Source organism: Cygnus atratus, chromosome 1, assembly GCF_013377495.2.
Source record: "Cygnus atratus isolate AKBS03 ecotype Queensland, Australia chromosome 1, CAtr_DNAZoo_HiC_assembly, whole genome shotgun sequence".
In the NCBI taxonomy this organism is placed as follows: Eukaryota; Metazoa; Chordata; class Aves; order Anseriformes; family Anatidae; genus Cygnus; species Cygnus atratus.
In genome coordinates, this window is record NC_066362.1 from 152,836,038 (window position 1) to 152,861,866 (window position 25,829).

General features: G+C 36.0%; 1 protein-coding gene across 5 annotated transcripts in view; it reads left to right on the forward strand.

The window, feature by feature from the left end:
- Positions 1 to 17,830, forward strand: part of DOCK9 (dedicator of cytokinesis 9) — a 131,036-nt gene extending 113,206 nt beyond the window's left edge. For all 5 annotated transcript variants that reach the window (XM_050713787.1, XM_035557058.2, XM_050713788.1 and 2 more), the window contains exons 45-53: positions 1,076 to 1,182; positions 7,053 to 7,175; positions 7,547 to 7,660; positions 9,162 to 9,308; positions 10,633 to 10,843; positions 11,824 to 12,014; positions 13,679 to 13,779; positions 13,929 to 14,067; positions 16,540 to 17,830. In XM_050713787.1, the coding sequence (XP_050569744.1) occupies positions 1,076 to 1,182; positions 7,053 to 7,175; positions 7,547 to 7,660; positions 9,162 to 9,308; positions 10,633 to 10,843; positions 11,824 to 12,014; positions 13,679 to 13,779; positions 13,929 to 14,067; positions 16,540 to 16,662 (1,256 nt within the window). In that variant the 3' untranslated portion in view covers positions 16,663 to 17,830. The remainder of the gene's footprint in view (positions 1 to 1,075; positions 1,183 to 7,052; positions 7,176 to 7,546; positions 7,661 to 9,161; positions 9,309 to 10,632; positions 10,844 to 11,823; positions 12,015 to 13,678; positions 13,780 to 13,928; positions 14,068 to 16,539) is intronic.
- Positions 17,831 to 25,829: the final 7,999 nt, after the last annotated feature.

A 25,829-nucleotide genomic window follows, 5' to 3' on the forward strand; every position in this document is an offset into this window, starting at 1 on the left:
TTGAGTAGTCTCTCACTGTATATATGGAAGCCTGGCATTGCCAGAAGTCAAAATAAATTCTACAATTCTTCAGATGCTAAGTGATAATAGTGCTCAGAATGCTTCACCTGTCTTGATGTTCTGTGCTAGCAGCTGTCCATATATGAAAAAAAAAAGACCACTGAGATAGATTTCTACAAGTTTCTTCTAGAGATTATTCTTAATAAAATCTATATAATCTCCTATTTTTTCAAACCACAGACTTTAAGTCTTTTGATCCTATACGTGGAAGGTAGGCTAGAAAACTATTAGGACTGATTATGGTATTGAACTAGTGTTTTTTAAGCATATGAATTCATGACCATAACTTTTTAGCCTTGTCTTTGCTTGAACTGCCATCCGAAGTTATAGGTTTACAGGATGTCTTTTCTTTCTCTGTTACTTTTTTGCCTCTTGCGGGATACTTTTTCAGTGTTATAGGCTATCCCCTCTGCCCCCAATGATTTCAGAAACTTCTCTGTGACCAAATCTGAGACTGAGTTGTTTGTCTAAGTTATTACACCTTCTTGCAAGCCTAATAACAACCAACTGATAACTAGTGATAACATGTATATATTTGTGGTTCCTAACTTGCTATTTTTGTCTTCTGTCATATGCCAGTTACGTCCTATTAGTAATGTAGACAGTCAAACCTCATTCTTGCATGAACAATTTAATGAAATACTGTAAAAGCAACCTTGATGAACGTAGGCTTGGGGTGGGATAGGTTGGGTACAGGTTTAAGATAGCGTAGAAAGATTCAGACACTACATACTTTTGTAGGTAAGAGTTTAGATATTAACATTGGGGGTTTTGTTTGTTAGTTTTGTTTTGTTTTTTAATCCTATTTATACTTAAGGAATAAGGTGGGCTCTGCTCTTTTAATCATACAGTGGGAGGCTGGTTTTTTATTTTTTTTTTAATTATTAATTTGGTGGTAAGTATATAAGTCTTCTGCATTATCCAGCATCACAAAATGACTTGGTGTTATTCTGGTGGAGGAATGTATCTTGATGGCATTGAGGTAAATTTGTCTGGTTTTCTTTTTCAATGATAGGGATGTTTAGGCAAGGCTGTACTGCTTTCAGAGTAATCACACCTAATATAGATGAAGAAGCTTCAATGATGGAGGATGTTGGAATGCAGGATGTTCACTTTAACGAAGTAAGTAAACATAAGTGTGTTAGAGTTGGTGCACATTAAAGTGCTTTTTATTTTTCCAAGTTTTGTTTCAGTCCTGAGGCTGACTGCTATGACCTATGCTATCATTGTTTTCCTAGCCACTATTCTTATCCTAATACAGAAATAAAACAAAAAATTCTCTGAGCTGTCCAGGCTTTAGAGAATTTGCTATATACATATATTTTACATAAAGCACCAGCATACAAATTGCTATGACTACACTACATATTTGCCAGTATAGAGTGAGGGACAGACCACTAGTTGCAGTAGCTGTGTTGGAAAAATCCCTGGTGTGTAAACATAATTGTAGCAACAAATTTTTGTGTGTATATTTTAATTTGTTTATGCTGAAAGTTTGTGACAAAATGCAAAATTGACTGCAATCTGAGTCTATACTAACAGATTTAGGAGGAATAGATGAAAGATTTAGTGATTTTAAGCCTTGGGCTAGAGCTAGGGCACATGTGTTTTACTCCCACATTCTGGTACTAATTTGCTCTATAGTTTTAAGACAAAAATTGTAGCCTTCCCCTTTTCTGTGAAGGCAGGAGTTGGAATTACTTGAAATGAGAGTGCCTTTTGTTTCCAAAGATACCCAATAACAGATTGCGTTTTTTATTATTATTTGTATGCTATATTATTTAAAACACTGATTCTCCTCATCCAGCATGAATGTAGCATGTTACTCAAAGAAAAATGTAAACTGTTTTAAGTGAGCCAGGAGTTGGATTTTTACTGACCTACCGTAGATGGAAACTTTTGTTGGAAACTCTTGTCAGCACCTACCTGATAAATCATTTGTCAGAGAGGATCTTTTGTATTTTTTTAACCATAATGCCTTTATTCTTCCTCTGATTAGTCACTCATTGCAAAAAAAATATGCTGCTTTTTCTGAGTCATTGAACCCTACCCAGATTTATTTCCATCTCTCATTATTTCCATGGAGCAAAAGTAAGCCAAGAGTGTAATTATAAGCCAGTGGATCTTGCAAAGGGTTCAAACCTTGCAAAGTTCATTTTCCCTGTATGCAACCCTTTATAAACAGAAGTTCTTCAAAAAAGATATTCTAGTTGCTTCATGAACAGGAACATACTCATATGTAGAGTGCTACTTCAGTATGGTCTTATGAAAGGGAATCTGTATTAATCTAAGAAAAATAAATTATATAACAGAACAGTTGGGTAGATAGATGGTATAATAAACATATCTTTCAAGCTGTACTTTACTACTACCCAGCTAAATGATCCTCTACTGTGAATTTTTCCTATACGTGGTAATATGAGTCATGTTACTTGGGATTTCCCTGGGTGCTAGTCACTTCAGAATTAAATCTCAAAACCAGTAATTGACAGGATGGGGAGTGGGGGAGGGCTCTTTCATGTTTCTAAAAGGAGCAAAGTGTCTTTTGTATTCTCTGTTATATAAAGTCTTCCTAAGTCAGTGAAATTTGCCTTAAGACTCTATGTAGTTTCCTATTTTTTAAAATCCATTTTTTAAAATTCTCAATTCAATTCTCATTTTAAAAGAATTATCTTCAAGGCGAGGATTACCCTGACTCATTTCCTAAATTAGTCATCGAAAAAAAAATAGTGTTTCATTTTTAACAAAGTTACTATGTACATTTCATTAATAGTTGTTTAGCCAGAGAGTCTGTTCAGCAGCACAAGTCAGATTCTCCTTGTAGAACTAAAATCTTGTGAGCGTCACAAGTTGCAAAGCAAAAGCTTGGAAGCTGTTATCCTTTCCCTGCTAGACTTTGTTGTAAACAGCTCATCCGTGAGGGTTCTGAGCTATGGCTAGTAGACCGGTGTCGGGTGCCAGATTCCATGCAGATTAAAACTTGGAAAAAGTTGATTCAGGTTTGTTGTTTGTTTTCCAAAATAAAATTTGCCAAAGTACAGCTCCACCACAAATATTAACTCAGTATCTGCCTTCATACTTTTTTTTCCTGGTCCCTTGTTAGCTATGACTGTCCGTGAGATGAATCATTCTAACTTCAGATTGGTAAATGAGAGCTTCACAGTACGTGTTATATAACGGAGACAATTTAATACCCTTCAGCCTTTCTCTATAGGAAAACTAACTTAGATTCTCAGATGAAGAAAATCATCCTGTCATCTTTGTGCTCTTGCTATGCAATAAAAACTATAGCACAACCCAAAACAAGAAGGGTGATTTTTATTCTTATAAATCAGAATCCATAAACTTCAAAATGTGTCAAATAAATTTGTAGTGCAGTATTGCTCCAGGGGAAGTGTTTCTCCAGCCAGTGAATGCTTTCAAATTTTATCATTTACACATTCTAAGATGCATAACCTTATCTTGGACAAGGTTTATTTTATTTTACCTTTTCCCCTGGTGATTTGGTAGTTTAAGAGGAGTGGCAATTCAGCTTTCATTCATCTGTACGCACTGTACTAGAATCTGGGGTGAAATCATCTGTCATTTGTCTTGCCTTTTCTCACTCTGGGTGGTTTCTCAGAATCGAGGATAGTTATGCAGATGTCTGTCAAGTGCCAGCTATTTATCAAACTGTAGGTTCCAGTACAAAGAGAGACAGCCCAGGTTTACAGTAGTGAATGTCTGGGTGGTATCCTGGGATTTGAAACACAAGAGGCTCCCTCTGAGCACCAGGCAGCACTTCTGTGCTGTGCGGGTGACAGAGCCCTGGCACAGGTTGCCCTGAGAGGTGGTGGATCATCCTCCTTGGAGATCTGCAAAAGCTGCCTGGACATGGCCCTGGGCAACCTGCTCTGGGTGGCCGTGCTGGAGCAGGGGTTGGACCAGATGGCCTCCAGAGGTCGCTTCCAGCCTCATCCATCCTGTGATTCTGTGAATGACCTTAAGCATATAAGCAATAACTTGTGTAATAAAGATATTTTTAGATTTACTTGGTGTAGTTTCACCCTTTTATCCTTGAGTCCTACATGAGTAAACAGGACATTTAAAAACAGATCTTCATTTTACAAGAATCTCATTAAATGATTGGCATGGTAGGGTTAAAAATTTCGGTTATATAGTAGAGAATAAGGCTTAACCCTCTATATTAACAATACAATAAGAGATGATAACCATCTAAAAATCCTTGGGGAAAGCTAAAAAACATTTTCAGTAAAAAAGGGGACAGACAATAACTGCTTCAGAAACCTTCAGAGCTGTAGGAAAGATTACTCCCTTCTCCCATATCATAGGAGTATTTGCCTACAATTAATAGAAATTATACAGTAGAAATCTATCAGACCATCTGAACATCCTGACATTTTTGTATTTGCCTTCTAAAGAACCAAATTTCTAAGTTCTTGAGCAAAATCTTTATCATCTTTTTAATGTACTGAGAATACTTTTAATAGTGTAAAGTTAGTGAGTGAAAATATTCTTTGCAGTAATACCCTGTAACAAATCACTGCCTGGTACTTTGCTGAGTGGCTGGTTAGGTAGATTTTTTTTATTTTTATTTTTTTCCCTTCTAATTATGTTATGGGTTATGAACAAACAATTAAAGAATTTTTCTAGAAGAACGAATATGTATTTTAAGGAATGTTTGAATGTTACTGCACAGTAGTGCAATGGTATCTGCAGAATGAAAGGATAGTGTTGTAGCTCTTTTAAGTGTAACTTGATATAGCAAAGCACTCTTTGAAAATCAGAAATAAGTACTTACCCAGGCACACAGGGTACTTTAAGTATGGTGGTAAAGGCAGGTATTCTTCACAGATACTCAGGCTAATATTGTTTGACATTTTCATTAGCAATCTGGGTCGTGGGGTACAGCATTTCATTGAATTAGTGGTTGAAGCTAAATGGAGGGGTTGTGAGGGACCCCAGCATCTCATTTGGGGGACCTGAAACTCAAGGTGATAGAAACCTCTTGAAGTTCAGCAAAGACAAGAACAAAGCCTTGCACCTGGGGAAAAAATACCCAGTGTGTCAGTAAAGGCTGGGGATGGACTGGCTGGGCAGCAGCTCTGCAGAAAGAAAGACCAGGGAGTTCTGGTGTACAAGAGGATGAACAAGAATCATCAGCATAGCATTGTGGCAACAAAGACCAATTGCACACTGGGTTATATTAGAAAGAGTCAACAAGTGGAGGGAATTACGTTTTCCCCCTTCTACTTGGCATTTGTGATGCCCTACCTCTAATCTCGTGCCCAGTTGAGAGAGAGATCATCAAACTGGAAAAAGTCCAACTAATAAGGTGGCTGAGGGAAGAGCCAGGCTCTTCTAAGAGGTGAACAATGAAAGAGGAAGAGGCAGTCTCACATGTTGTAAGGGGAATTCTCCCTGGATGTATGGAAAGAAACTATTCCCGTGAGGATGGATAAGCACAGAGAGGTTGCCCAGAAACAGTGTTTTTCCCTCCTCATGTCAGCTTTCCCATATGCAGCTTTTGGTCTTTATATTTTTTTCCTCTGTGCAAATTAAATTTTGCTGCATTTGGATGCCCTCTTGTGTCTGAGTTAAGACTCCTGTAGTCATAAATCTTTGTGGACACCCCTTGTGGTCCAGCAGTGACATGGGTCTTTCAGTTCTCACCACATGGTTGCTAAGGATGGAGATACTGGGGAGTCTGTACAGCCCCATGATAATTGGGGGAAGTGAAATTTTTACGGACTATTGAAGCACATGGACAAGGATAGCATTTTTCAGTCTTTTTTTTTTCCCCTCAGAATTAAAGTTGGCTTTTCTTAATGATGTATTCATTCTGTCTCAGCCCTCTACTGAATGGAAGAAGGAAATACAGTAGCATTGGATCCCTTCTAAGACTACTAAGTTATTTCTGGCTTCTGGCTTGACCGCTGTGGTGCAGAAGTGGTACTCAAAGGTGTCTCTCTTTCTCACATTTGGATTCTAGTGGAAGTTATTGGATCCCCAAGCACACTTGAAGAGGACTGAGATATGTGTTAGGGTATATGAATGGGGATGGAGATCTTTGGTGGCTCTTTCACACCCAAGCCGTGACTGAGTATATGACAGCTTCATCATAGAAGCTATAGGTCGTTCCATGATATCTATAACATTGTGTGTAGTATTTGAGTTAATAAAGTTAGACATACGATTTTGAATTTATGAGAAGTAGAGCAAAGTAGTAACACGATCTTAGTTTTCTTCATTATACTTATTAAAGTAAAAGAAATTAAATTCATGGAACACAAAGAATTATGACAAACTGAATGAAGGAGCTTTGTAATTATGGTGGTTGCTCATATGCAAAATATATTCTTCCATCCTAATGCACAAGTAAGTGTAGTTTTATTTAACCTTAAATAACTGTCTTTTTACTACCAGGGTATTGGGACCAACCCAACAAAGCCAAGGTGGTTTCTTGTTTTGACCCTTCAGGATTTCTCAGCTTCTCTAACTGTTCTAATATGTCCTTTCATTCTGGTTCAAATATACAGAATTAACTGGTGTACCTTAACAATCACTTCTGAGTATGGATTTTGGTATTGTATCTTTTTGTTTTACCGGTGATGCTATTTATTGATAGTTTAAAAAATGTTCTGTGTGGAGAAAAAAAAAGGAAACGGCACTTTCAAAAAACATTGTGTATAGTAAGACAAGTTTGGGTCTTCACACAGGTGTCATTTGTAGACTTAAAAGGTCAGGAGTATCTAAAAGAAAAATGCTGTCTGTGGTAAATGTAAAGACTACATATGTACATTCAGACCATTCTGTTTTGTTTTCTTTCCTCTTAGCATTTTTTTGATTGCTGCAATAATATCAATTTAGAGAACATGGTTTTGAAGCAAGATCTTCCTTTTTTCCTTAGGAAGAATTTTGGTATAATTGCTTACCAGACTTTTAATGAGCACCAAATTGTTTTTCTTTTTCAAATGTGTGTACAAATCTAGGATGTGCTGATGGAATTGTTGGAGCAGTGTGCTGATGGACTCTGGAAGGCAGAACGCTATGAACTGATTGCTGACATATATAAACTTATAATTCCCATTTATGAAAAACGGAGAGATTTTGAGGTACTAAATTCATTATAAGTAAACTTGAGCAAGGAAAAATTCCAGATTTTTTTTTTGTAGTTTAACTCCATGACACATTACATGTCACATAACAAGACTATCAAAATAGTAACTGAAATATAAGTGTATTGAAATGACTAATTTTAAATCATTTAAAATGTTTTTCTTTCAAATAAATATAAATTATTAAAACTTAATCTTGTATATGGTCATATCATTGTCATTGATACAGGTGTTAAACATATTACTAGTGTTCAACAGAATAGTCTTTCTAGTTGTTTTTAACTACAAGAACATAATTCATAGTTGTTTTAAGATAGGAATGTTCTATGTTATTCTGTTACCCCATAATTATTTTATTTTATTTTTAGAGGCTTGCTCATTTATATGATACTCTTCATCGAGCATACAGCAAAGTAACAGAAGTTATGCATACAGGCAAGAGACTGCTGGGAACTTATTTCAGGGTAGCATTCTTTGGACAGGTGAGTATTATTTAACTATCATTACTGCAGTATGCAGTAAGAAAAATCTTGTTTTATTTTACAAGGTGCACTCTCATCATTCGTGCTGATACCATGACAAAAAGCACGAGAAATGTGTTCTTTAAGAAATAATTAAATACTGTCAATAACTTAATTTAAAACATTTATCAATTCCAGTACAATTCTTCTTCATTTTCCTCAGTAAATTTTTTGCCTTTTTTTCTTTTTCTTCTTTTATTTACTACCTTAAGGCAGCGGTAAGTTTTCTATAATGTCAGTTCCTAGCAACGTATTGACTTAATGTCTGTAGCGCTGCAGTGTGGTTTGCAAGGCTGCTTCTTAGATTGGTATGCATTAAGAGCCACTGCGATTGAAAAAATAACATTAAGTTCCATTCAGAGAACAAACCACTGTTGTCTATACATCAGTATTGCATGCTTCAAACAAGAGTTCTGGCTGTGTATTGGACGGTTTCACACCCTCTAATATGTGTTTACACTGCATATGTATCAGTATGGTATCACGCAGTATCAAGTAATACATTTTCTACATGCATAGCCCAGTTGTTAATTGTTCAGCTGAGCATGGAGAATTGTAAAATACTCTGAGCAATATAACTTTACATGTATTCTGTTGTCTTTTATAACTTTATAGCAATACCAGTTTACAGACACTGAAACAGATGTTGAGGTAATTACAGTAATTGCTTACACAGCAAACAATGCAGTAAAAACTACTGCATTTCACCGTAGTTTGATGTGGGTATTTTTGTCAAACTAGCCTGTGTTTACACATGATATGTTGTGCTTTCCTATTTTCTGTTTCATTTTATGACAAAAATATTTATTTTTTGATTTCAAACATGAACTCAGACATGTTTTTTTGTTTTAAATCAATCACCTGTTTCACTTTCCATGTACTACAAAGTGTGTTCAGTTATGGTTTTAAAACAAATGCTTTATGTAATAAAAATGAAGTATATGCCAAAAGAGTATGACACAAAATTAAAATGTTTACATAAATTAAATTTCAAACCAATGAATTGTCAAATTTTGAAAACATTGTCAAAATATTCACTTGTGAATCAGGTAGTCCTACTGGGCAACGAGATCTCTTGTTTTGGCAAGTGAAACAGTACCAAAAGTTCACTTTTTAAGACAAAAGTAAATAAAAAAACTTTTTTTTTTTTTTTTAATATCTCAAAGGCTTGGTGCATCATAAAATTACAACAAAAAATTTAACTTTGTGTGTTTCCATTATCTTTCATTCATTTTGTAGTAGATAATTATATTTCTCTGTTTTTTTTTTCTGTTTTTGTTTTGTTTGTTTTTATTTTCTTTGGAAACCTCTTTTTAGTTAGGCTTAATTTGTTTATTTACATTTGCTTGAATCCTGATGTTCAATGTTTGTTTTTCAACCATAAATATTATGTTAATCGAAATCATTGTTCAATGTTGGTTATTATTTTTTCCCAAGATTTTGATTATTTATTTTTTTACAGGGATTCTTTGAGGATGAAGATGGAAAGGAATATATATATAAAGAGCCTAAACTCACTCCTCTTTCAGAAATTTCTCAGAGACTCCAAAAACTCTACTCTGACAAATTTGGATCTGAAAATGTCAAAATGATTCAGGATTCTGGCAAAGTAATTTTTCATTCTCTCTTAAGAATTCCAATATACAACTTCCTCCCACTAATCAATTTGAAATAACTTGGGATCACTTTCCTTTATTCGTTTAATATGCAAACATGTATCTAAAAATTCTGTTGGTTGAAGGGTATGGGAGAGCTATCACCTTCTATTAAACTTACACTTAAGGACAGCCAAAAAGCTAAATACTACATTTTTGTAGTATTTACAATTAGTAGTATTTACTAATACTACACTTTTGCCAGTGTAGGATTAGACTGCAGGTCTCCCAGGATATTTATCCATAATCATCTTTACCTGGGACACGCTACTAGCAAAAAATCTGCTTTAAAGGTGCTTCTCCCGCCTACCCCCACCTCACTCCACCCTCACCAAAGCCTGATTTAATATTTTTCTGAGATAAAATTTGCCATTTATATCTTTAGAATAGTATAATTCAGTTAATTGGGAGGGACCTTCAGAGCTGATCAAGTCCAACTGCAACTTTGACCTCTTGTAGTCCCTTCTTGATGCTTTTAAGGTAAGGTTTGCCATCATAATAGCTGGAGCCATTGAACAAAAGAGGATTGTAGTAGCCCATAGGCTGAGAAGATCTCATACTGCACAAGATGCCTCTCTGCATTCCTTTCATTGCATTCCGTAACCAATTCAAGGTTTTACACTTTACATTGATTTTCTCATAATATCATCTCTTCTGTTCCTTGATTCTGCAAGATCACAAAGTGCTGTGCTTCTCCACTTGAAAGTGCAGCAGTGGTGGGCTTTTCAGTACTCTTAACTCAAATTGGAACTTTAAAAGGAGAGAACACATGCAGGGGTTTAATTTAATGTGTTGGAAGACAAGAGAGTTATATTGTACTCCATTTTTCACAGTTCTTCCTGTGTACTCTAAATAAAGGCTTTAAATATATTTTTTATTTCTGTGACTTCTCTTGAAATCCAGTATTCACTATTAAGCTTGGACAAAACTGCATTATTTTTTATTGCAGTTTTGAATGTAGAAAATAATGGTAGCGGTGTGTGGTTTTTTTCTTCATCTTTTATATACTACCTTAAGGCAGCAGTAAGTTTTCTTTAATGTCATTTCTTAGCAGTAAGTTTTCTTTAATGTTAATTCTTAGCAATGTATTGACTTAATGTCTGTAGCGCTGCAGTGTGGTTTGTCGGAGAAGTCCCACGAGAGCATTAGCATTTGCTATGTTTGCAGTAATTTACAGATTAAGAGACCAAATTTAATTCCTGAAATTTGCGTAACTACAATTAAATCTACTTTATTCACAATGTAGCTATTTGGTGTTTTTTCTTCCACATTTTAAAGGTAAATCCAAAGGATTTAGATTCAAAATATGCATATATTCAAGTTACGCATGTAATTCCATACTTTGAAGAAAAAGAGTTGCAGGAAAGAAAAACAGATTTTGAAAGGACTCATAACATTCGCCGCTTTATGTTTGAGATGCCTTTTACTCAAGCTGGTAAAAGACAAGGAGGAGTAGAAGAACAGTGTAAACGACGGACCATTTTGACAGGTACTCATTGGACTGAAATTTCCTTTAAAAGAAAACTGCTCTTTTATATACATATACTTAGTTCTTGATACTAGGCCTTTCTGTATGTTTTATGTTTTTTTCTGAAAAAATCCTAGAGGATTTCACACACGACTGTTCCGAGATTACAAGAATTGCAAAGTAGTTGAGAGCATAGTTAGACAATGATTCGTGAAACCATCTTTTAAAATGAGTATGTACTTGAAAATAAGACTCAGAAATATTGTATGCAAGCATGCTTGTAAATCACCATCTGAGAATACATAGATAGTTGTATGGTTTCTTAATGCTGGAGTATTAGGAAAAGAGAGTAAAATCTTGTATTTCACTATGTTCTTACTACTCTTCACTTATAGCTATCAGTGAAAATGTTTTCCATGTTTTCAGTCAAAACTAGGCTTTCATACTGGTTCCTTCAAGGGATAATCCTCTTTTTTTTTTTTTTTTTTTTTTTTTTTGGTCTTTGACCTGCAAGAGCTATGAACCTGGTGGCTGCTTTTCCTTGTTCTTAGAAAAAGACTTGTCTCTGTTGAAAGTGTGAGCTTGTATATCACTGTCTTAATGTAGTGGTAAATGGAACTTACATTAGTTAATAATATCAGCTGTCCATAGCTAATACTTGAGAGGAAATAGAAAGTACAACCTTGCCTGTTCTTAGTTCTTGTACTCTTTAAGATATGTGTACGATAAGCAATTCTTTTTAAACTTCTTCTATGAATTAAGTTTGAATGGTTTATTTCTTGGTTATTGTCAGTAGTAGTACCAACAATCTTTGTTTGCTTTAATGTATGTAAAGCTAAGCTATTTTGTTTCCCTGTACTGCTAGTAGTATTTCTAGTTATTTAATGTGTTAATAAATTGGGCAACAAATTATGTCAAAATGAGATTTTTCACATAAAATCTTATCAAAGTACACCTTATTCAAAAACATTTTTTACACTACTACTCAATTCTGTCCATAGCTATACATTGTTTCCCATATGTGAAGAAGCGCATTCCAGTAATGTACCAGCACCATACTGATTTAAACCCAATTGAAGTAGCCATTGATGAAATGAGTAAAAAAGTCACAGAACTCAGACAGCTCTGTGCTTCAGCTGAAGTAGATATGATCAAATTGCAGCTGAAGCTACAAGGAAGTGTCAGTGTTCAGGTAAGACCATATACCTTGCCGTTCAGCTATTTCGCTTCTTTCTGTCTCTGAAAAAGTATATAAACAGTATTTTGTTATTAGTTTCAATTCTGTATATTCAAGAATGTTCTAAATTAGAAATATGCTTCTTGTTTGCAGTTATTCCCAGAAGAGGAAAAGCAGTAAAAGTATTTCCTATAAACACTGATGATTTGACATTACATGAAAGGACTAAGATTGCATCTCTGGAAGCTATGGTGGTCTGAAACTAGAGTAAAATAGTGACTTCCCAGCCAAGCATAAATTAACATATTTCACCTAGGTGTAGGCCTGCTCACATTAGGTTCAACAGGGTCATTGTTGGTTTTATATTTAGATAAGACAGCTAAGGAGATCAAGGGGGAGGACAAAATACAGGAAGAAGATAGTAGCAGAAAATCTCACTGTGCTTCATTTTGTTTTGCTTAAGGCAAACAAGAACTGAATATAGTAGAAAGAAACCATCAGACCCACCAAACTATGGTACACACAGTGTATACTGCAGCAAATACAAATCAATATGATAAGGATCTTGAGAATGCAATAATAAAAGTGCTGTTCTGTTATTTTTAACTGATTCAAAACAAAGGAGCAGCAAACACAGTCATCTCAAATGAACTGTTGTCATGTTGAAGAAAAAAGGGAAAAAATAAGTCACAGAATCACAGAATCGTCTAGGTTGGAAGAGACCTCCAAGATCACCTAGTCCAACCTCTGTCCTAACACTAACAAGACCTCCACTAAACCATATCACTAAGGGCTACATCTAAACGTCTTTTAAAGACCTCCAGGGATGGTGACTTGACCGCTTTCCTGGGCAGCCCATTCCAATGCCTAACAACCCTTTCAGTAAAGAAGTTCTTCCTGATATCCAACCTAAACCTCCCCTGGCACAACTTTAGCCCATTCCCCCTCGTCCTGTCACCAGGCACATGGGAGAATAGACCAACCCCCACCTCTCTACAGCCTCCTTTAAGGTACCTATAGAGAGCGATGAGGTCTCCCCTGAGCCTCCTCTTCTCCAGGCTAAACAACCCCAGCTCCCTCAGCATGAATTTTAAAAAAAAGTTTCAGAATCAGGTAGTTGTCAAGCTAGCATCTGGGATGAGGAGAAGGGAGGGGCTCTTACTGTTGCTATAAAAGGATAATAGGGATGAGTCAGACGTCGCTCAATCCCCTTCTTATGTAGCTGCCATAACAGCACAATTACATTTTTACTGATTTAGAATTGCAGAATTTTCAGCTTGTTTTCTGTGGATAAATGGACCAGTAGATTTCAATAGATAAGCTGTAGTAGATTTAGCTTGTTTTCCCACCTTAATTTCATAAACAGAGGAGACATACCGTCAATATCAGCAGTTACTTTGCCTTTGTCATCATTAAAGTGGTTTCTTTGTGCCAGGACAGGTTCTGAGTGCTGTACAGACCTCTTGTGCCCTTATGTTACAACTTCAGTAGTTTTCTTATGAAATAAGGATGTGTTTGTTTTTTATGCGCAGGGAGAAAGGGAGGGCATTTATTTATTTATTTATTTGAAATCGATGTGTTCTCCTAAGAAATTTAAATCAGGCATTCACCTGTGGCATCTGTTATTGCTAAGACAGTATATCAGAGAACTGACTTTATTTTGTAATTTTTGTTCTCAGGTTAATGCTGGTCCACTAGCATATGCAAGAGCTTTCTTAGATGACACAAACACCAAAAGATATCCAGACAATAAAGTGAAGCTCCTAAAGGAAGTTTTTAGGTACTTTTTTTTTTTAATAAATAAATGAGATAAGAATTCAATGAAAGATTTTTTTTTAATACTTGTAAAGTTTAGTCTAGCATTTTGAATTATTCCTTTGGATTTTGTATTCCTTCTTAAGATCTTTCTTATTATTTTATCTAAATCAGGCAATTTGTTGAAGCTTGTGGGCATGCTCTCGGTGTAAATGAGCGACTTATAAAGGAAGATCAGTTGGAATATCAAGAAGAAATGAAAGCCAACTACAGAGAAATGGCGAAAGAGCTTTCTGAAATAATGCATGAACAAGTATGTCCTGAAATTAATTTATATATACCACTATTGAGAACATAGCTATAATGTGAACCCATTAGGAAAAGTGTATATTATGCTTTACATCAGAAGATTGTGTTGGTTTTATTTCTATTGGAGTTTAAGCATATCATGGAGTTTTGGAACTTCTCTTTTTTCTGTGTGTGAATTTTCTGCAGGTGCTTTCTTGATTTTCAGAATTAAGTCCTATGCATTAAGAAAATTAATCTTGTTGGCACCAGCCTGTTTTTCATAGGAGAGTAAGATTACGGTAAAGATAAAAACAAATTTAAGGACACAAATACATGTGTCACTTATACTTAATGCTTCTACAGGTATCTTCATTCAGTGATCCAGAAAGTTCATTTTAATCTATACTTCCTGATAACTGTAGGGTAATTTCATCTGCAAGCTTAACCCTTTTAACTGAGATTTGAAGATGTAAGCATTTACTTTTGCAAGAAAGCGTTAAGCCATCTTACAAGAGGTATTTCTACACATTTTCTTGATGGAACCAACTACAGACAAGCTGGAGATATGGGAAAAGAAAAAACAGAACTCTCCTACAAACAAGATTAAGGACCTTGCGTCTAGAATCTGTGGTAGAAATGCCTCCTGACTTCAGAGGCAAGGATATTATCTCTAGGAGTATTGGAAAAGATTCTTGGTTAATGCCTACTGCCTTTAAGTTTTTATTCATCACATGCATCACTTCAGGTTCTGTTTTTTAATGCACTGTTATTTGTATAATCTTTTCCTAGAGCCCCAGAGTGGCTTATAGGTCTTACCCTCAAGACTTGTATTTCTGGCCCACAAGAAATACCTGTGTTTTCTTAAATATTTTACCTTACTAATACATATTTCTATGAGACTTCCTTAAATGTATGGCCATAACAGCATTTTTTCTTAGACTTAGGAACCAGTGCATGCCAGTCTGGATAAACAGCTGATGCAAAGAGGAGCTCTGTTTCCTTCATCTTTACAAATAAAATAGGCTTTACTCTGAGATCAAATTTTATGTGAAAAATCAAGACCTACCTGAGGCATTCTGTCTAGTTGACATTTAAATGATCTATTAATCTTCCAGCATTTCTCCGGTTTACCTCCTTCAGACATACAACAGCTTTACCCACTTACTATTTTTTGACATCTCCAAATTAGTCTTATTATGATCCAAGAAATACTTGCTGAAAAAGCTAACCTGTGTAGCAGGTTATCCATATGCTTATCCAAGAAGATTTTTTTTTTACCCAAAAAGGAAAAAGTAAAAGTATATAATGATGCTTTGAACACAAGAATTAAAAATAAGAAAATAAATTTGAACTCAGTGCAATATGTGTATGTTTAAAAAATTCTCACATGTGAGTTTCCAAAGACTGAGGATAAGAAAAAGCATGTAATGCCTGAAACCTTAGGAGTAAATCAAATTGGCTAAGAGTAAGCAGAGACAAGGGGCAAACAACTGACACTGTAAGACAGTGTGAACAGAATATGAAAGTACATCACTGACTGTAGTAATGTGTACTACTGGTTTTCTACTGTGTTTTTTTATACAGATGTAATCAGTTGTAAATAATTAAAACATGCTATGTAAAAAATGATAAAAAAAAAAAAAGATTCATCACACCTTGAAGTCGTAGAATTATGAAGGCGTTCACTGAAATCTATAAAAATGGCAACTTTATGTGCCTGCCTGTTGGTGTATTTGGAGAGAAAGAAAAAAAAAATCTCTCGATGTTCTGCTGTTATTGGAAGAGAAAAAAATATTAGCTCTCTTATAATAGTGTGGTGTTTAAACAATTGCAAAAATGTTGTCATGAAAATATAGAAAATCTTAATGGACTTTTCTTTTTTTCCCTCTGCTGCTTGCAAATATGATCAGATGGGATGGTAATTAATTTTCTTTACTTTTGCTCTTAGTTTGTCTAATCTTTATATAATTCCTTTTAGCTAAGGATGAATCTTTATTTTCATCATAGAAAGCATACCTTATTCAAAACAAGTTTGCTCTTTCTCTTATTCTTTCTATTGGTGAGAAGGTGCTCTTAGGTGACCCTGCTTGAGCCAGGGAAGTTGGTCAAGGTGGCTTCCAACTCAACCAGTCTGTAATTGTGTCATACAGCTGAGAGTAGTACTTTCAATAATCTCGTGCAAGTCTGTAGTCATTAACTCAGAAAATGCTGTCTCACATATGATGATCACAAAATGTATAGTATTTTGAAGGAATAGAATCTAGTTGTACTGATGGTGATAGAAAAGCTGTCTTAGTGCCAAAGCCACATATCTAGAAATATTCGATACATCACACAATTGATGTATCTAATATTTCTAAATGTGGCATCGGTAAATATATGGCTGTTAAGAATTAAGATTTTTTGGTGACTATCAAAAGCTGTGTTTTGATAGCTGTTTTAGAAATGCTCGTGTCCTTTTGGAACACTTTGGTAAATGCTTGTTTTCCATTTTAAGATTACTCCGGTTGAAGAAAAGGCCAATGTTATGCCCAATTCGCTACACATTTTCAACGCCATAAGTGGAACTCCAACAAGCACAACAGTTCATGGGATGCCCAGTTCTTCTTCAGTTGCATGATTGTTTTGTAAAGTATGGTGTTTGGTTTTGGGGGTTGGGGGCTTTGTTTGTTTGTTCGTTTGTTTTTTGTTTTTTTTAAATATGTGGATTTGCTTCATTGTGTGCAAGCTCAGGATGATTTTGAAGCTAAACGTTGGGCACGTACAAACTGCATTATTCATATGAAAGTCTGAGCACACTTAGATATCAAGGTAGACAGTGATAAGCAAATAGCAATTACTGGTAATAGTTTTTTAGAGTAAGTAAAGGAGGCGCACATATATTTTTTAATCTTGCTGGTAACATTTAAAATATTCACAGTGTCATCGCAAAAGTGCGTATTGGGAAATTATAATATTGAAGTAAATTTTTCTTTTTTGTTAGGAAGTATTATTAAAACGAATTGCACATTACAAAAAGTGTTGTGGGATGTAATTTTGCAGATATGTAACATTCAGGTGTTCTTTTTGTGTATGGCACATAGAGATTGATTTCAAGTACAAGAACTATTTTGGGACTAGACAGAGACACTAGTTTTTTGGGTTTAATGGAACTGACAATAGTAGTTTTTGTACCATTTGGCAAATTGTTGTGCTTTATTTTATACCTTGTTGCATTTTGGAAGTACGTGAGCTTGGATCTTACTAAACAACTAAATACAACCAAAGGTCTGTATTAATGAACACGGAGTTATTCTAAAATATCAATAGTATAGTAAACTGTTATGTACATATTGTTTGTTAATACAGTCCATGCAGTCTGTACATAAATGTATTACATTTCTAAACATTTTTTAATATTCATACCAGCTCTTATCATGCTTTCAGTTTATTGTGAAAATTGCTCATTCCAAGTATACGCAGACTTTACAGTTCATTTATTCCTGTATATAAATAAGTGCAATATAAAGATGTATACAGTCTTTGCTATGTTAGGTTTATATGCATTTATTAAAAGAAAAAAAAAAACTTTTTTGCCAAAGCAATGAAGTATGTAATTGGTGATCATGGTTACTGTGGTAAATGGTGGTATAATTTAAAGCTTTTTCCATATTCTTATTCTTTTAAGACATTAATTTAGTAATTTTATATTTGGGGAAAATAAAGGTTTTTAATTTTATTTAACTGGAAGCACTGTCCTGCTGTAATTAAACATTCTGTACTACATCTATATTAAAAGGAAAAAAGTAGTTACTTTTCTCACTGTGTGCTCTGGTTTTTATTTTAGATTTGTCCCCGAGACTGGGAAAAGATGAAAGCTTGATCAAAAAAAAGAAAGAAAGAAAGAAAGAAAGAAAGGCTTTTGGCAGCCTAAGTATGAGATTAGATGCAGAACCTTCTGGTGTGTTTTTCGTATTTCTTGACAACAGAGGAATTGTAGGCTATTAGTTAAGACATGAGTTTTGGATCCATTGTGTTTGACCCAAGTAGCATGTTGTAACTAAAGGTTGTTACTCACTGTTACAGTTAATATTAAGAACTCTTCAAAACTCTTCATCAGATGAAAATAGGATTTTTTTTTCCCATGTGATTTAAGGTTTACTGTCATTTTCTCTAGCATAGCATGAAATTCTTATGTTAGCATTAAACGTGAAAGATTTTTCAAACAGCTCATCCTGGCAGTAGATAATTCTGCTTTTTCCAGTTATGTTTAGTTTCCATTTAATATTTTAAGAATTAGTAAGATTTAACCAGCTTTACACCAACATAATTTTCAAATTAATGAAAGTGAGTGGTCAGATGTTTTTCAAGTGTGTGCGGGGAAAAAAAGATGTTTATCAGTCTGGAACAGTTATCTATCTTTGTACGAGCAGATGCTGATAACTGCTGAGTAAGTATGTTCAAGCTGGCATCTAGTGTTTGAAAAAATGGAATTTGAAGCCCAGAAGAAATCTGGACAGAAATTGACTGCATCCTTTGCGCTAGTCAACGTTCTTAGCACAACATCTACTAAGGGAGCTGGAACTTCTGACAGAGCTATTAAGTAACAAGTAATTTTTTTCAATTGCATGAGTTGTAAATGGAATAGATAAGAAGTTTCAAGGACATACAGATAACTGCAAGAAAAGGACCTTAGTTAAGCGAAACTGTTCACTTTGTTGCTCATTCCATAACTCTCAGGAATCTCTGAAGGTTGCTTAGTGAGAGACGAGTGCAGAGCTATCTTTGATTTAGTGAAGCTGTAGTAGCCATCTTAAACATAATAAACAAGGTACATAAGGGGACAAACACCTTTTATCATTTGTCTAATAAAGTGGAAGAGCTGTCAACATACCTGTTTCACCTGCGACAAAAAAGAAAACTTCTGTTCATCCATTAGCAGCCTGCTGAGGGGTGGGTGGGTTTGTTTGTTTTGTTTTGTTTTGTTTGCTTTTTTTCAGATTACTTAAAACAAAACACCAGTGAAAAACACCAGTGATGGACCCTTACTCTGTGAGCTGTTTTGAAACACACGAGTATCTTCTCATCACAGCATACTAGCAGACTGTTAAAAATACATAATAAAGCCTTGAAATAATCTATTTAAATATGCCTAGAGTGATGATGTAACTTGTTGTTTGTTTGCTTGTTTTTTTGTTTGTTTTAAAACCCATTTATTTGCTCGAGAAAGGCAAAATAGGGGAGGTAACACCCCACACTAAAATGCAGTATCTGTTTTGGGGACACTGGTGACTCAGAACCATAGGAACGGGAAAAGAAATGAAGCAATGTGCTGACTGATAAAGCATGACATAGCAATATATTGGCAAAGATCTTTATTGTTAAAGCTCAGAATTGGATAATTAACTTGCCATGCACACTGCAAGGGGGCGGAGAGGGTAGAAGTATTTTTTTTTGAGAGGCTTTTTTTGAGAGGCTTGCTTGAAGTATCATACAGCCAATACTATAATACACCTATTCAGTGGCTTTTAGAAAACCATTATATCTTAACAAAACACATCCATTTTGGATTATAGTTTATTGTAATTAAATAATTAGTGGGTTTTGATGCATGTCTAGAAACCTGTGATCAGAACTTGATAATATGTTACCAACTGGCAGCGATTACCCTAAAATTAAATTTATGCTTGCTCTCAGAAAAAAAGACTAAATCTCAAAAAATTGTTAATTAAATCTATGCAGACAATTAAAAAAAAGACTGGATGAACTTGAAGATAGTGATAAATGATTAGCATTTAAATATTTAAATGGAAAGCAGAAATAGAAATTAAAGTACAGAAAATTGCTGAGGAATGTAGGGTGTTTGTTAGAAAAATCTATCTTGCACAGCTGAAGATACCAAGGCATTTGGCTGAAATACTGGCTAGTGATGATATGGTCTCATTACTGGGCACATGGTTAAAGGTCAGATTATTTAGTGTGGAGATATGCTCAAAAAGCTTGTATTTGATCTTTAGAAACAGTCAAAAAAAAAAAAAAAATCACATGAAGATGATGAAATATAGTTCCCTTGTAATCCAAAAGGAATTTTATTTCCATTATGCATTCAGTATCAACAGGCCTAAAAATTGAAACCAAGTGTAGTAAGAGTCGGCCAAAAGATTCTGGTATGCTAATGTTCCTTTAAAACAGGTCTTGGTGTATGGAAAGTGAAGAATTTTGCTCACATTGTCACACAAAAAAAAAAGCACGTGGGAGGATTATGTTCCACCTGCCATGGTACTGGTGGGAAACAAGACACTGGAAGGCCTATTATGAGAGTCAAATCAAGAGGAACTAAAGAGAGGCTTATACAAAAAAATAGGTCTGGTTGAACAGATGCCCTTTTTCTTTGCATAGACTGTAAATTTAGAGGATATTTTGTAGTACGTTGCACTGTAGGAAATTAACATGACAAAATTCAAGACCACAAGGAAAGGGAAGATGGTATTTATTTTAAAGAAAACTAATCTCAGTCGCTCAGGTTTACTCTCACAGATTTCACCCGGTCCTGTTCTCAAACCCACGTACTCCTGAGCTGCACCAGGTTGGCTGAGGAGCCCCACAGAAGATTAAAAACGCTGACTGCTGAGCGACTGCCGAGTCATCTGGGTCCTTCCTTGGCAATGAAAACCTTCTCCAGTCAGGTGCTTATACCCTTCAGCTATTACAGCGTGCTCTTCCACCTTAATCCTGCTTACCTCATCCCACATAAACCTTAGGGGAGGTTGCTCCTCCCTGTGTTTCCTCATTTGCCTATCTTTATGGCTACAGCCTTTCCTCCTGCTGGGACAGCAGGAAGCTGACTGGCACAGGGGGTGGGCTGTAACCTCCCTGCCATCCTCCTGTTATCTCCGGTCTTCTGCTGACAAATCATCAAGCTGTAGCACTGTCGGAGCCCAGGCCTTCTGGTCGTGATGCAGGCAGCACATTCCACAGTGTTTACCAGTTTACAGATTGCTGTTAATCATGTCCTTGGTTATCAATACAGGCTGTTCCTTCAACCCTTGCTACTTCTCCTGCTCCTGTATTGGTTTGAATGAAATATGCACGGAAACGTCAATCTCCGTGGTTCGGTTACAACTCCCTACAGCACTGCCTGACAGTCTGATATAAGTGGGCCCTAATAATATACCGGGTGTCCAGGTGTTGAAGTACAGTCTGGCAAATGTTTTCAGAGACCATCGCTGGAAAATCACACGTTGATACACCAACACTTAGGGAAATTCTTCTAGAAAGTAATTGTGGTGCTATTTAACTTTTTCACTGGTAGTCCAGAAATGACCAAAAGAAAAAAATATCAAAACAACGATTTAAAATGTGTGAAAACGAAGGTCGTGTTTCTCAGATGAGGACCTTTACGCACAGCATACTGGCATTGCAATCTACAAAGCCATTCTTCAAGAAATACTACAAGAAAATTAAGTGTGCAGGTTGTCTCTTGGGAAATGGTAACAGAGAAAAGGATTTAAGGGTTGTTCCAAACATACAGCTTGCCATAAGCAAACTCAATGTAATTCTGTGGTGAGGAGGACTGATGCACCAAGTGGATATAAATGGAATGTATTAGGGTGGGCTTACCTGCCGTACAGCACTTGTGAAACCAATATGAAAACATCGTGTGCTGGGAAGATACTGGGGCTAAGGTTTTAAAATGTTGAACTCAAGAATTTGTAAGAGTAAGGAAAAAAGATGGTTTTGAGGGAGAGAGAAAATCTTTAATGGCGTGACATCTGCAGGAGTGTTTTGACTCACCAAGCAGAAAATCAAGAAGGGCTGTAAAATACAAAAGTAATCATGCCAGAGAGTACAGTGGATGGTGTGAGGGTTTTTTATCTGGCTAAGGAAGAGGGTGGATGCTGAAGCCAAGCAAATTCAGATTAGAAAATCAGACAAAGATTCTTAATCCTCCTTCAACCACTGCACTGAATGCTACTGATGGTGCTCGGTTCCAAAGATCTGGATGTCTTCTGTCAGATATTCTTTACAGTAAGGAGATGTTATTTATTTTATTGCTTCCTTAGTCAGCTACCTAGCTCAGGCTACCTAGCTCAGGCTAGGGCATTCACTCAGAACTTAATGGTATCTTTTATGTCTAAATTTAGCTGAAGTTAAGCTTTGAAAAGTAGGGTGATATCACTGGTGGTTCTTTAGCTGATGTTGGTTGCTATTAACTAGCTCAATTTCATAGCTATTAAAACAACATTCTGGAAAAAACAGATGCATGCAGTCTCTAACAGTTTTAACAACAATTTTAGGAAGTAGTCTTAGTGTTGACTGGGTTTTTATTCAGGACAGAGCATTGTTATTACCAGAAGACTTGTGTTCAGCTGCCAGATGTTCAGCCAGTTATTAGTCACGGCAGAAGCTTGTACTGCGACCACTAGTGAAGCAGTTGACAAGTAATTATACGCTAACATTTCTAGTGCTTGAAAAGATTACTCTAAATGCTTGTAAATGAAGAAATGCCTGCGATGCTTGTTCCTTTTGTCTGTCTTCACCTTTCAGGTCACAGCGGGAAAGTTACTTTCAGCTCGATTTTGGATGGTGCATATCAGTTTCTACAAGACAGTGAACCATTTGGTGCACAGAGCCTGAAATGTGGATTTAGACTAATCTTGTGAAAAGAAACAAGGCACTGGGTTGAAATTCTTAGAACCTGAAATTCCCAAATCCAGTTTCATATACAAGGTGTCTTCTGTTCTGATTTGCCATTTTAAACTGTTATAATTTCATATAGCCGTTTTATGATGCACTGGGAATAGCTACAAGCTCAACCTTCTTCCACTAACTTTCCTGTTCCTTGGCTGACAGCTGACAGCTCAAGTTGCAGATATTTGACTAGGGCTCTCAGAAAAATGAATACATTTAAATCAATAAGCATATAAAAATATTCTCCATATACTTTGTTGTTGTGCTCTTTAAATGTAAGAGTCATTTATTTAGCCATTGTCCTCCTGGAGCTCATAAATCTTTCTTTGGGGACTTTTTTTTTTTTCTTTTACAAAAGTGCAAGTCACCTACATATGATAAAATTACATGGAGTTACTGGTCAAACAGTTAAATACCTGATATAAAGCATTTCAAACCAACCTCTGTTTCAACCCCCTTTTCTTAATCTACTTTTTTTGTGTGTTTTTTAGTTAATTTTGACTCCTTTCTATTTAGGCATTAATACACATCATCTGGACTATATGCTTAGCTATTTATACGTAAACTAAGACATGAACAGACCTCCCTCTTATCCTAGAAGGATGCATTTTACCGTCATTGAAGCTTACAAATTCCTGCCCAAAAACTGCACTAAAATTTCCTTTCCCTTTTTGTAAGCAGTGCATGGAGATAATGTGTACAGTTGTCATCAGAACAATTTTTCAGTTCCTGGCTTTAACAATAATTGATGGGCGTTTTATTTAAAATATTTATGAGTGATATAAGAAGGGAAAAATTTAGTTTTAGTCACAATGGCATACAGCTTCCTGACCTTGCCTCTGAAATCCTGGAAATGAAATCTTGACTCTTGAGAACCATCTTAACCAGACATAACCAAGTCACTAAATAAAAAAATGACTATATTTTATCATTTCTATTCGTTCTGTCTCTCTTGACTGCAAAATATGTCAGACTCCCATCAAAATAAATAAATAAATAAAAATCCAGATACTACTATGAAAGCTAAACAGCAGATTAAATAACACCTCCTTATCCCAAGTCATTTTAAAAACACTTTGTATGACTCCAATTTTATCCCGATACAAAATGCAGCCATGCCTGTTAGCAGAATGTGGCAACAGTTTCGTAATGTGCGATTTCTGCATTGCGTAACAGCAGAAGTTAAAAATACATGTTCGATCAAGAGAAGGAAAAAAGATAAGTCAGGTGCAGCATATCCCTTCTGCCACGGCTGACCGTTCAACCTTTCAACAGTACTCATGTGCTGATTGTTTTTCAGTCATTGTGTTCTGAGATACTTCTTGATATTTGGTTCTGCCCACCTCTACCGTGGCTTCCCTTAGATAAAGCCTTCCCTTAGGCAGGCTGCTTACTGGCCCTTCTCCTCAGCAGTCCACCTGCAAGGTCCAGTCTCTGAACACTCCTCTTTTGTAGTTCTCTGTTTTCTTCAGGTCTCGTGGCCTTTTTTTCTGGTCAAAAAATAGTCGTCTTCCCTGCAGATAAGCCATTTAGCCAAAGTCTTTGCTATATTCAGCTCCTCTTCCACGGTGCATGTCAGCAGCATTCAGGCTCAGAAAACAGTCACGGTCAGTACTGGACAGAACATTTCTTAACCATTGCTACCATGACGTGGTTCAGTTCATCACGTTTAAGGTGAGCCAGATATGAATATTTCAAACATACCTGTGCATATGTACTACAATGGTGTCCTAAATCTCTTTTTGGTCCTTCCTTACCAGGGTCATCATCTTGCAGCTAGGCTTTGCTAGAACCTGCTCCAGAGGTCTGTCTTGTGTTAATGGCACCGTGTAACAATGTGGGCTGTCATTCAGGAGCTTTGGCGGAGCAGTGTGTGTCTCTGTGCAAACTTTTTGAATATACTAGATTTTTTTTGTAGTAAGCAATGTTTGCCCTATGAAAAATCTGTGGTATGAGCTGAGTGCAAGACGCCTTCCCTGGGAGGCTTTGCAGGGCTCCAGGGTTACCGGTTTGTGTATTTCAAGTCTCGGTTACATACTCAGTGTCAGCTGTTACCAAGCAAACCATAAAGGAAAGTTCAGTCTGGAGCTATTGCCAAGAGGCTTTATGAGGAGTTCATGTTATCTGATAACAGAAAAGGAAGCTACTTTAGATTTAGCTTGCATGAAATAGCATGCAAAACAAACAGGAACGGCAAATTGTCTCCAGGAACTAAATATAAGTGGAAGAGGATGATACCCTGTCCTTTGGCCATGTTTTCTGATCCACTTTCAGAAAGCATTCTCAAAAAGAGAGTAAGATTAGGCTCTTTCTACAGGAGGATGAACATATCCATGGATGCCTCTCATTAGGACATGCCAATAACTATTAGAGAGGTTGTAATATGAGAAAACAAGAATAAATAGGCAACCTGATTTTGTCAGAAAGGAGGTCACTAAGTACAGGCCTACTCTATATATACAGCATTATGGAACTGGTATTCCTGTCTCTCAAGGTGAGGATGGAGCTAAACGTTTCTGTTTGATTGGACAGACTCTATTTTTTCCTTAAGCAAAAGAACCCAGGTGACTACAGTAATAGTGGCAGAACTTGGAAAAGAAAGCATTTCTGATCAAAATTACATTTGTAAAAATTAAGGTAAGGATGTTCTAGAAATTGGTATTGAGAAAGGACTGCTTTCCAGTAACAGTGTGCAAGTTAAACTCATAAATTTTACTTAGAAATATGTAATTTTAATTCCGGTATTGTCAGATAAAAGTGGGCTCTGTACGAGTACTTGCTTCATCTGAGGCAACTGCAGTTTTGGAGGGATAAGCCTGAATTAACTTCTGACACACACCAAATGATCCTCAACCACTCCAGTTCAAGTGATTTGTGTAGTTTATGCTATGTTTGTTTGCTGGAAGAACAGTGCAGAGCCTGTAATTGATGTGCTCGGGTGTCTTAAAGCCCTTCCATAACAACTATCCTTTCCGGTTTAGGCTACTTATTTTTAGAGCTTTTATCAATAACTAGCTAGGAGTGATTTAAAGAGCTTTGCTCACGACTAGATATAATCGCTTGTTTATGTAAGAAAGCACTACAGTGCAGGCTAATCTGTTCCACGGCAGTTTCCAA